The sequence below is a fragment of the Ptychodera flava genome, chromosome 7, assembly GCF_041260155.1.
Source record: "Ptychodera flava strain L36383 chromosome 7, AS_Pfla_20210202, whole genome shotgun sequence".
NCBI lineage: Eukaryota > Metazoa > Hemichordata > Enteropneusta > Ptychoderidae > Ptychodera > Ptychodera flava.
The window spans coordinates 41,156,108-41,169,521 of record NC_091934.1 but is presented as its reverse complement, the minus strand read 5'-3'; the positions used below and the strand labels follow the sequence as shown (position 1 = coordinate 41,169,521).

Below are 13,414 nucleotides of genomic sequence, written 5' to 3'. Positions count from 1 at the left end.
AGTAGCCTCGGGTGAACATTTCCCACAGTACTCTCTATTCAAAGGTTGAACAACAGATTGTCATTCACAAAAACTAACATGATACTACTTTGATTTTTGTGGTTAGCGTTCGTAAATCCTTCCATTCTTATTTTGACAAAACACACGATAGGCTGGAGTAAGCAATTAAGGCGATACAATCATCTTTCGTAGTTCTAGAGGATCATGTTTATGACTTTCACAAAGGTTACTTACACAGATTCCAACTACGTTAACCATTTTCAAAGCCGGGAGAAAACAATGTTTGTATCGTGTTGGATTTGCTCTAAACTACAGCTTTTTCAAAAGTACGGCCTGTTTAAATTACTCTTACGTGATACAGTTGAGTTCCTAGACTTGCTCCAAGTCTGTGGGCATATAATTTTAATTATCAAAACAGGATAAATTCAGGGAATGAACATCAGCAGACTTAAAGGCTAGGTGGTAGACTGGTGCTTAGATCGTGGAGTGAACGGCTAGGCCGGACAGAAACTGGTCTGGCAAGACAAGCCAAGCGAATGGAGTCAGTCTATTGAGTGTTTCAAACCCTTTCTGGCTGTTTTCCTTGGTTTCCAGTGGTTTAACCTGGCTTAGCTTTCAGTGCGTTGCCAGCGAGAGGTTATGAGAGTATCGGAGTACTATGGTGTGGAAAAAATAGAATGAGACAATAAGTCCGACGTTTTACAGTTCACTTTGGAAACCGAACTCTTTTGATCAAGGTTATTTTGGTCTGTTCATGAGGCAACGTGGATTATTCTGTGAGAAATAAATGATATCTATCAGACTTATCTATCATCCCGCATGCTGGTAGACGGGCAGAGTTTCCCGTGTACATACACGTACGCGTATTTGTTGTACAGCTACCACAGCAGCAAGTACAAAGAGCGGCCCCTAGCGACCAGGGCGTCGAAATTTCGTTATGCTGACTTGTCTATGAAACACTGTTGGTATGTAGTTGAGGATCAAAGCAATGATAACTATCATGTTTTTTACTATCAGCAGCTTCCGTCACGGGAAAACATTATCAATGAATCACTACCTGGATATCATTTATCAGGTGATTTTGACAGCTCATCACCTGTTTTCGTGAGTGTGAGAGAGCTCCATGGCTGGCATGTGGTGACTTGGTGATGACCGATCAGCGGAAATGGTTATCTGATTGGTCGATTGTCACTATTCACAGCAACTTAGGGAGTCTATTTAATAATAATAAAGAAAACTTTATTCGCCAGAAACAACAAAACATTCATAATGTTTGCTATTCAACTCAAGAAAGATCATGATTCTGGCTGGATCCACAAAAATAATTCTTAAGAAACTAGTCGAGCTTGTGGCCCCGAAACGAAGCTCTGCGTGAATTTTGTATCATTCAATATAACAGTAAGATCCAGCAACCTATTAGATAACGTAATTGTATGCTGAAATTTTGAACGAACCTTCAAGCTTAGGAAGGTATATATTTATTAGGTGTATTCGATTTATTAGCATTATTTATGTATATTGAATACAAATTAGGGTAAATACAGGTTGGATTTCCGCTACCATTGTTGAATATTACATGCACGTTTAAACAAATCGAGTGAAAAAGCAGTTTCTTCCTTCTTTAAACTTCTTTGCAAAACGCTCATTTAAACTCCATTTATGGTCCGGGATTTATGATAATACCAGTCATCCATTTTGAAAACATGTGATATTAATCCAAGCATTATCAATCTACTCCAACCGTGATACCCTCCTCTTTACAATACAAGAAGGTGATAGGATAACTTGCACCTGGAAATTGAAAGCGGTAAACTTTTGCTAATACTTGACTAAAAGGGAAATTTACATTGTCATACTCGAGAGTAGAAATCACGAAACACCGTGCAATATTCAGGATTATATCATACCAGTATATTGATGGTGCAAATATAGCGATCTGATTTGGTCGAGACGCAATAATAACCGTGGTATACTGGCGATATACCACGGCTAGCATACGCGCGATCTCTCAGCTTGAGCAAATTCCTTTTATGACGTTCCACGCAAGAATTTCAATATCTGTTATGATATAATAGCAATAAATCACACCCACCGACGACATACCACTCGGATTTTGACCAGTTCACTTCATATATGCACTCGCTATCGCTTGTGCATATATGTCGTGAACTGGTCAAAATCTCGTGGTATCCCATCGCTGGGTTGTGCTTTTGTTCCCAAGTAGAACATATGTGTATCTGTAATACAGATGCATCACAAGATAGAGGGCGTTTCTAATGGTGGATGATGTCCAGTGGAGAAACAAGGAACATATGGAAAGGATATAATACATTATTGGAGCGACGATTAGAATTGTGTGAATATCATTACAAAATGATAAACTAAAGAAAACAAATCGGAGTCCGGTAAGCATGAAATTCTGTCCTTAACCAAAACTTTAATCCCCTTCAAAAAATCTAGCACAGTTGAAAAAATTATGGATGCAAAGCAGTCAAGCTCACTTCATGCCGTGTACTCGAAGCAGCAGACAAATCGGTAACTTTAAAAAGACGTATTTGTAATTGAGATACAGAAATATTTGCAAACCTGTGTACAATGCGTACGCAAAGCCATGGCAATGAGAAACCGAATACTTGTTAATTTTTTCAATATATTGTGATTGTCTTATTTATGTTTTCGTAACTCTTTACGATTCAAGGCTAGTTTGCTCTCATCATTGATCAAGCAAAGGTGTACAAACATGATTAAGACTAGGTCATCGATCGACTAATTTTAGACTCTATTTGCATGATAATAGACAACTGACTGTTCCAGGCACCCATGTAGCTTTATGTGTCACCGTGAAGTTGCGTGCAATAGGTACGGGTATCCCCATTGTTTGACAACATCGATATCATTGATTGTTTAATAGCTCCGTATTACTTGAACCATGGAGGTACCTCCCATCTTAATCGAGGAAAACTACATTAATTTATGTCATCGTTATGTGTTAATATGAAATTACCGCATGGCGTTTTCAGAGAGTTCATTTTTCCAACATTTACATTAACAGTTCTAACAGTTGCAATACTGTTCATCGTACTTGGAATGTTATACTCTACTGTTATACTGAAAATTATGAAATTGGAAAATTACCTTAGAATGTCAACTGAATGAAGCGGCACGATTTCATTTTGTTAGATAACATTTCCTACATTCGCATAGTACAGGTATACGAATAATGTTGCAACTTACATTCGTGAGAATATCATACCAAATCCTTGCATTGTTGAACTCATTTCTGTGAGGATGCTTATTTATGTGCGACATTTCATCAGAAAACCACAGACCTCTGTAAAATATCTGTTGGAGGTAAGGTATCTGTTGGAGTGGAGTACAAGCATCACATGGAACTTGTTTCTACCACCAAGTCAACGCAAATGTTCCTGTACGTTTTGCATGGCCGACAATTGCACAGGTCATCTGATATAATTACTGAGCCGAAGTTCGGTAACTTTAAAATACTTACTGGTAATTGAAATACAGAAATATTTACAAACCTGTGTAAGATGCGTTCGCAAAGCAATGGCAATGAGAAAACTCAATACTTGTTAATTTTTTCTAAATATATTGTGATTGTCTTATTTATGTTTTCGTAACTCTTTACGATTAGCGTCCGAGAGAATTCTGTGGTATGTAGCATGTGAACCAGATGCCTCTAAACGCAGTTGATTATTATTATTATGAGAGCACTTGCAAGCAGTATGTTTTTAAAAGCTCAACACATCAGACATTAGGTGTCCTCCGAGGATTCCTGTTGTTGGCGTATGTGGCAAATATAGAACGCCGCGCACGACGTCGAGTTTACAAACGAGGTGTACCAGGTAGCTACGAGGAAGATTGAATCGAAAGATTATAGTCATACCTCTATAGACAACGACATTAAAGTTGTACGTGACGAAATATATCATCTGTGAAATTGTTCTGTCTATCATGGATTATGAACAAAATATCACATTGCCTTTCATTTTAAGCGATGAAAATCTTGTTCCTGTCACGATTTGATCGTTCGATTTCTGTTGATTTGGTGAATCATGGACAGTTTGTTTTCCTACGGTGTACAGGATAGTTCTAATAGTGCCAATGCCGGGTCGATAGTAAATGAGGTAGCTCACCATATATGGTGACGAACACATTCATATTGATCGATTTTAGCGTCCTACAATTTTGAGGGAAGCCCTTCACGCAAGGGCTGTCACGACAGTCTTTGGTGCATTACTATAGTACTGTGAGTACCATGCTACTCTATGCGTCACTGTGAAGAGCATACAATGGACATACGCCTTGTCTTCAAACAGCTTAACAAAGAGTGACCTAAATTCGCTCGATAACCGTCTTTAAACTTTCACGACGGTGATTCATGGCGAGAACGGCTCCACCAAGAAAACTGTCTATAAATATGGACGTTAACTCGTCAAGTAAGCCACAAAACAGCGCAGTTCCTCTCTGCAAACGCGAACAGTCCAGAGATTTATACTGCAGAATACTCAAACGTACGACTCGCCTTTCTGGAAGAACGAAGACTGAAGCAAGCGTCACTTCAACAAGACATCATCCAAGGATTCATTATTGGTCGTATTGTAGCAGGTAAGTCTTTTCCCACAAATTTAAAGTTAGAATTTCTTTAGGTAGACATTTTCATTTGAAAATGCCTTTGCATTAACTTAACACGTGGCAGCAAGGGTAAATCACGATTTGATATCTGTCGAATGATGGTGTTCATGACAGTGATATTGATATTGCCGAAGGGATGTCATCAGTGCTATCGTCAGAGCATCGACCTAAGGACAGGTAGGAAATTGTGATCTTCCCCCTCTATCAAATATTCGTTATTTTTGTACACCGAACAAATACTTTTGAGTTTGCATAAAAAGAATTCACAGCGTGAAATGTTGTAACACAGTCCATCTAGAGGGACTGTGGTTGTGATATGCAGAGTTGCCACTATGAGCAGCTCAAGTTCCCGATATCAATACCCTTAAAATTGCCAGTCAAATAATGGCTGAACACAGAGACAACGTTGATTGTTGCAAGACAATCATAGTTTTACTGTTCAATTAAGCTGTGACGTCTAATTCATATCTAGTTAACTTTGGGGAGCCATGCATGCCTTTCTTGGCAACAAGTGCGTGCATCACAGCTTGTAATGCGCAGAAGAGAGGCGCACTGAGCTCAAATGTGTCTGCATCCCGCAAATTAAACTATGCTCTATCACCTTTCGCTATGCCAACAATCGTAATGACCGAATAATAAGTTGGGTGCAATAATATTTGAATGTCATCATTGTAAACGCGCAGTGGGTCGGAGAATAGGCAATCTTCCGCTTCAATTTCTATGGAAGGAGTTGAAGATAAGGCAAATTTTGTAACTATTTCCGCTAGTTGATGTAAAATATATTTCAACAAATAATTACCTTTTAGCTCCATGGTTAATGGCATGTATGGAGAATTGGACATAAAGTTCAAGTTTTCGTCGAGTTATACGATAAGATGAAACGATACTGAAACATGGTGGAGGGTGGAAAACTAATAACAAAACATTTCAGACCACGTGATTTGATAATTAACATTATAGTTCAGATTACAGGTTTGTTTATATGTGTCACCACTTACCTTCGTACGTTTTAATGTATTTTGCGACGTCATTTGATCTCCAGTATTAGTAATGAGTTTTGTGGAATAACAGATATACCAAAAGAGTAGATATGCTAGTTGTCTCTAATTTTGGTTTTTGTTTGTTTTGCAGAATATATTAAACATGACAATGGCACGTTATGCTGTATCATTTGCGTTAATACTATACAGCACGACTCTGTTGGTACATGGACTCACGAACGACGAACTGGCCAAGTTCAGAACAACTGGAATTGCCGAGTCAAACACGAACCAGATTGGTTGGGTGTCAGTTGCCACCGAGGGCGATCTTCACATTTTCACCAGCAACGTTATCCCCGACCATCAAACAGGATCTTTCCCGAATCAAGACAACCCTCACAGTATCATAGAACAAGATTTCCAGATATCTGTTCCGGTAACTCCTACTGAAGCTGAAACACCAGGCTGTTTGCCGATGGGACCGATCGGCATATCTGTGAATGGCATCCCAATATTCAATCTCTTCAACGCTCGAGGTGAAGACGCCACTGAAGTTGAAGTATTCCATGTATGCAACGGACACCCTGACCCAACAGGAAGGTATCATTATCATGATTTGCCCACGTGTCTTCTTGATCGTAGCAATGACGAATCAGAGCTCATTGGTGTGGCCATCGATGGTTATCCAATTTATGGTCCAACAGATGAAAATGGCAATAATCTCACTTCAGCTGATATAGATGTCTGTAGTGGTCGATATGTCGATGGGTTCTATCAATACCATTTCACAGAGCACTATCCATATTCCATCGGTTGCTTGAAAGGTGTCCCTGCACAAACCAATTTCATGGGTCAATGCTATTTTGCCTGCAATAAAATCGGTACAGATCGGGACAGTGATTTGAGTTTCTGCGACAGTCAAACCGATGGAAGTCAGATGCCAGGTGGCCAGGTTCCTGATGGTAACAATCCAGGGGGTCAGATGCCAAGTGGTGGCAATCCTGGTGGTCAGACGCCAACAAGTGGTAGGCGCCCTGATGGCCAGACGCCAAGTAGTGGCCGACCAAGTGGTCAAATGCCAAGTGGCAGCAGTCCTGATGGCCAGATTCCAAGTGGAAACCGCCCTGACGGTCAGACGCCACGTGTTGGACGGCCAAGGGGTTCCAGTGGTCAGATTCCAAACGGCGGCCATCCTGAAAGTCAGGCGCCAAGTGTTGGTGGTCAAGATGGACAAATGCCAAGTCTTAGCCGCAATGATGGTCGAATGCAAGTATCAAGTGGGTATTTTCCGAGTAGATTGCCAAGTAGTTACTTTCCTGGAGCTAAATTGCCAATTACTGATTATCAGGCCCGACAAATGCCAAGCAACGCTCTCTCTGATCGTCAATTACAAACTTTAAGTAATAAATACTACCAAAATAATCTGATGCCTGATGGTGGCTACACTGGCAGACAGGGTGCCGACGGATACTACAACGATATGGTCGATGGATATTACCAAGGAAACCAGATCGCGAGTGGTTACCCCGAGGGAAGACAAACATTCGACGGTGATAATATTGGTAACGAGATGCAGAGTGGCCAGTATTGGGATGCTTTCAATCAAAAACCAGAATTCGATGAAACACCGAGCCGGCAGTTTGGGCCACACGGACCAACTCAAAATTTGAACACAGGCAGGCGATTTAAGAGATCAATGCTAAGACGTGTGCTTCTAGGGTCATAATAAATTTATGATATACATGGACATTTTATACTTAGTGTTACGTAATTTGTAAGTTTTTAGGGTTGATAAAAAACTTAACAATGTTTTACCAGACTGAGTCTGATACGAACTGATTTTAAGCTCCAGTGATAGAGACACTTTCAAAAGACGCGTACGTTAAAATACTGTTCAGAAGATAGAATGCGTTGCCTGATGCAGCACTTAATTGATTTTTTTTAACTTTGAAATGTAAACATTGCCATTTTTGTCACTGATCTCAACGAGCAAAGCTGGTCTTTGCGATATATTTTTATATGAATTTGATCTATTTGCTGTTATTTGATCTACCAATAGTATATTGGAATATTTGAGATGATATGTTTTATATATGCTATATGTCTTTTTAAGAATAAAATCATCTCGAAAGAGCAAAACTCGGTTTCAGAAGCTGTTTATCTATTGGATATTTCTTGAACTTGATTCTCAAACTTCTTCTCACTTTTATTAAGTTCTTAAGTCTCTAAACCCTTAAGTTGACAATGTCCCGTTCATTGTTGACCAGCAAAAAGTTTGCTAAGAATATTTCCAATCTTCAATAGTTGAATTTTTCACCCGAGTTTACTCATTAATTCCAAGAATTAAACGAATAAAACGCCTGCAAAAATAACTCATAGTCTGACACGATTCGTCGAACCGATACATCAAGCAAGTCGATTTTCAAATCATAACCATTGGTGTTTCTATGTTTAGTATACTATTCTACCATGATATTATTTCACAAAATTCAAATATTCATGCGAAAGGAGAATTGTTCGCAACTGACCCCCCCCCCCTTTAGATTACAAAATCTTCCCTTATCGTTTTCCTTGCCCTCATCCCTAAGTGAAATTGCTAGATGATTCTTTACACATCATTCAAGCTGTAGACAGTGCTCTCCCGGCTTCAAAACGTCCCTCCAACGCCTGCCCCCCCCCCCCCCGATAAGTCAAGAAACCGATCCTACTGCAGCTCTCTCAGTTTTTCCTAACTGCTGCTAGCTAAGCAAGGGAAAACAGTCAAATGGGGTCCAAGATGAATTTCTCTCCCGCCCCGCCCTTTTCTTGCCGGCAGATAACAGAAAAATTGCCCGCGCGCCAAGAAATCGATTTCAAATATTGTATTTATACACGTACAGTTTAATTTGAGAAACAGACAGTGTAACAACACATGGCTATTTTATTCACATTGTGTACGTAACTCAAGATGTTTGCAAATGACAACCATACTCTACAGCAGACGACGATGACGGACGAAAATATGTTAACAAATAGAACGACTTTTATCATCGGGCAGCGCATTGATATATTTAAATCACTGTTATGTGGTATATCATTTTTTTCAAACATAACTAGAAACCGAATTTTCTATGTAAAAATTTAATTTTATCATTTTTAAGCCCCTAAGTTGTCCAGCTGAAATGACATTACATGATACCACTTAGGGTCGTAGGTCGCAGTGCGCCGGAGCGCCCGCACGCGACGGAATCTTTGAGTCTATGCACAGTACATCGCTTTAATCATTACATTGCATTCACCAGACATAAACAGGGCAGCCTTGCTCGTTTGCAAAATTCACAAATATTCATTGTGTAATTTTTTCAGGAAAACAAGATTTCAATCCTTTGTGGCACCCTTATCATAGATTCAAGACAGCTTATTTGTCTCATCGTGACAAATTTGGCTTGCTCATATTTACATTTTGTTGGCCAGCAGTCCGTTTAATTTTGTACATACCAGTTTAATTTTGTACATACCAGGTGTACGGTAAAGAATAATATATGACGGTTTTCCTCGCCGCTTGTTTTAACTAGATAGAATGTATTATGCCAATAATTGTGATTGATATGTAACTTTTGAGAGCCCTGTTACCTAATTTCAATACAAGACATTCAACACAGATCCAGCTTAACAACCACTGCATGAAATCAATACAGCGAGAAACATGACAATTTCACATCAAAATGTCTTTATAGTACAAACATTGATGTTTTAAACAGCTTCTGAATTTTGCCTCTCTTTTTATACTTTTTTCATTATGGCATTATCACTTTATTTCCCTTTTCCTACTTATTGCAAATAAAACTTCAATTGTGATCGAATTTTGTCTATTGTTGATACTTCTATCTGATAGCTGAGAGGGAAAAGACAACAAAACTCAATAATGGCAAAAAAAAAAACATTTTTTATTGATATAAGATAGACAAGCACTGATGCTATACTGCAACGTATCAAATGAGTGGCGCTGGACTCCATGCAAATTGTGATTGATAAATGACCAAGTCAGTGTGGTACACCTTCCAGTGATCATTACCTGCCTCATCACTGGATATACTGTGCCGAGAAAAGGACCATTCCATCTCAAGTGAAATGAGTGACGAAAACACCCTACCCGTAGATCATTGCGAGAGATTGATAAGTTCTCCCGACAGGCCTCATACTCACCATTCTTACAGCGTGGCCAAACTCAATGCTTCTTGTATGGACGGACACGGAAGGGCAAAGCTGTTGCTGTCTGTCTTAAACACAGTCCCACACAATGAGCCTGTATTCATCCGCTGTCCTTTCAAAAGTCTTTACTAATGGTCTTACCTTAACAAAGGGAAAAGAGGTCAAAATAATTATTTTGACAAAGCTGTGGACAATCTTTCCTTTCAAACATTATGTGTACATGTTCAAAGGTATCGGCAGCAAGTGATGGGTTTTCACATGATTGTCACACCTTTGTGAGAACTACCGTGTTCATAAAGTTACATACTCAGCTACGCTCTATTAGCGACATCTCGCATGTCCCACCGCACACCGTCTTAATTAGTATTACGCAAGGTTTTTGCGCGATGTAGGGATGTCCCCATCTACATGCGTATTCTATTGACGAACTCTGTCAAATCGAAACCGCACCAAACCATCTTATTCATAAGCTTCACGCACGACTTGTTACGTTATAGCGCGTACGTGGACCGAGGGGAAAACAGGCTGTTCCACGTATAAAACGTACATTCGGGAAACCTTCTGTGATTCATATTCACAGGCAAAAGAGTACTGCCTTAGACGAAACAGTTGTTGCGCTGTTGCCTTGTCTTGCCTAAATTTTCTTCACCGAAATCAAAAATTAAAAACATGGAGTGTAATTTAATCGGTATTAACGATGTCATCATGTGATCGCTTTCAATCCTATTTGTCTGAAACTTTTTCTACGCGCACCGATGTAAGTCAGTGTATGCAATCGCAGGTGTTTTTTTATCAAACGGACAGCAATATTGTCCTCTATATCATTCAGATGAGGATTCAAACTTTTTTAGCCTATCGCCCTTTGTACAAAAAACTGGACATTCAGTAGCATTTTTTTTTCTTCGGTACCGATACAAATCTCCTTCGGTGAGATCATGGATGTAACATCCATGGTGAGATCTGGCCTATACTCAAAGATCACGTGATCACTCCTAGGTAGATGATCGTTTTCAGAGATGTGATGTGCGAGAAGTTGAACGAAAGCGATTCATTACTACTTTCCGGGTTATCTTACGTAATCTGTCAGTGCATGCAAGAGACGAGTCCACCAACTCTGTCAGTCACCGATGTCTCTTCATTGGGAACGCGTATCAAGTAAGCTGAAACGCAGTGGTACGCGTACATCGCAAGAAATTTGGAATTTCGATTTAAATTTTCAATGTTTTATCCATACCACTTAAGGAATTCAATTTTAAGGTTATTACTACTGACGCGTCGTGATTTTGCGTAATACCCATAGTCGGTTTTTTTTTTCTTGTTTTCTAACACGCGTGAGTGTTTTAGAATTTCGTGAAGAGATTAGTTTTCAAGTAATGTTACGCTCAAAGATATTATCCATCAGAATTTCAAAGAAAGATGTTGTATTCCTCGTGGCAATAATTTACATGACGTTGTCACTTAGAATCGAGATGGTTTATCAATCACTACAAGTCATCGTGTAATCACGGTACAGCGGGAAAGTTATACAAATATGGGCATCGTATTTATTGAATTATACATTATTTATTTTAATAATTTTTATCTGTTTATTATTTACACTTTTAATAAATGAACGACCTACTAGGAAAATCAGTTTTCACTAAAGAGAAAACCTCTCGACGTACTCAAATGTGAGGAAAAATCAGAGAAGCCTATACAAGTAAAGGGACGATTTTCCTTTATAAACAATTTTAATTTTACTTTGAAATTACATTTTGAGAATACTAGTACTTCAAATCACAGAGCAAAGATTTGGACGGGTTCTTTCAAACCTGGATTACTCTGAAAGATTTTTACAAGTAACATATAACGCAGTGAAAATTCAAATTTTGTCCAAGTAGGTAACATCAGAGGCTTTGGTTTGGAGCTGTCATGATTTACTACTCTATGACGTCATAATATGTATGTTTCAGAAAGAGTTCTTGATTGTCCTCTAGGGGTTTATGACACGGTGATATTGCCTTGATAGGATATGGCTGTACCGAGAGGTCTCTAACAGAGACTATCTGACACATGGTTTAAGTTACAGTGAAGCATTTTCTGTAAGCGCCTAACTTACTTGAGGAAATTTCGAAAATGCGAAATACACATAGCTTTTGGCCCTCGGCAATGCTAACTTTCTGTTTCAAAACTCTGAGTTTCATATGAAGGAATTTCGATTTTACAGAACGTGACTTTGAGCGACGAAACCTCTGATTATAAAGACAGTTGTTGAACAAAACAGTATCTGATTTTTATTTATAGTATACATTATTATGTTACTTTTGTTTTTACCTGTTTGAATTCAAAATTAACTGGCGCTAACACTTCTTTCATAGCAACAAGTCATAGGAATATAAAATAACGATTGAGATGGCTGATGACTCAAACTTAAAAACATTGTTATTTTCTTCACAATATCGATGATTCGACAAGAGTGGAGAAAAATCGGCGTTCCCATTTTACTTCTAAGACACATCGAACAGAAATACAGTGTACCCTTAGATTTTGTTCCATGACAATCTTCAGCCCTCAAAGATGATGAGAACTGATAATAAACACTTCAGCATTGTCATTTCCTTTAGGGGTTAATTTTTTAAAATGCTCCATTACTGGTAGCTTTCAGATCTGTTCGAGTAAGAGTCGCTTACTTACCTAACGATCAAGATGTCTAGTGATAGTATTTATTGAAAGCGTCAGGGATAAACTGAGGCGTTGGTCATCGTTTTCTTTAACAGTTTCTTCGAATTTTCTATTTCATCTTGTAAACTCTTCATGGATTAATCATGCTATTGTTGTTTTTTTGTATGAATTTACTTCTTTTTCTTATTATTATTTTGAAACTCTGTTTTGGTTTCTTCTGAGTAACTTCCTCATTTGTTTTTGTAACGCTTTCTTCCCTTCAGAGGGAATTTGTGTGTCTAATAATAAAATTCTGTAAGTGGAATAGTGACAGCGATTTTGAATACGTTTTTCACAGCGGCTTTTTCGACCGAGTCTTTTTGTAAAATTTCAAGATTGATATTATCGCAATGCCATTTTTCTATTATATCATACGAACGTAAACGGAAGTATTTAAACAGCACTAGCTATGGGTAGTCATCTGCTGAAGTCAGTGAAGATATGGATATTTTACTGGTAACCATATTTTCAATTTTTTTGGACAAAAACAGTCAATTTTTTCATTTGTAATAAATGAGGTGAGATTTAAATTTTTCAGTCATGGCGTCACTTCTTCGATGATATATTTTTTGAAACTTAAGCTGGTCTGAAATCTCCTCGAAATCATTGGCTCTGTGAGGGGGTTTTAATTACTCGTCAGATTGGTGTGAGGGTTACTTATCAGGCAATGGTAAAGCTATGTGCTGTAATACGCCTGTTGGCTTCTTGTCGTGTACAATGCCATACTTGTGGTAATTCTTGTAGGCCACTTGTTTGTCAAACTAATCAGGTGATATGACGAAGAAAAACGACAAAATTGTCACCACTCAGTCACTTTTTCTTTTATTTAATTCGCTTCATAATAAGGTCACATCTGCTCTCTGCCAAAAAAGTTGCCCATTGTTGCACCT

The 13,414-nt window shown here is 38.6% G+C and overlaps 1 protein-coding gene across 1 annotated transcript; it reads left to right on the top strand.

Moving 5' to 3' along the window:
- Positions 1–4,368: 4,368 nt before the first annotated feature.
- Positions 4,369–7,768, top strand: LOC139137571 (uncharacterized). The gene is made up of 2 exons (XM_070705747.1): positions 4,369–4,626; positions 5,785–7,768. The coding sequence occupies exon 2, from the start codon at positions 5,797–5,799 to the stop codon at positions 7,357–7,359; it is 1,563 nt and encodes a 520-aa protein (XP_070561848.1). The 5' UTR covers positions 4,369–4,626; positions 5,785–5,796; the 3' UTR covers positions 7,360–7,768.
- Positions 7,769–13,414: the final 5,646 nt, after the last annotated feature.

Excerpts from the sequence above, each read along its gene's own strand:
- LOC139137571 (XM_070705747.1), top strand. The coding sequence starts at position 5,797 with ATGACAATGGCACGTTATGCTGTATCATTTGCGTTAATACTATACAGC.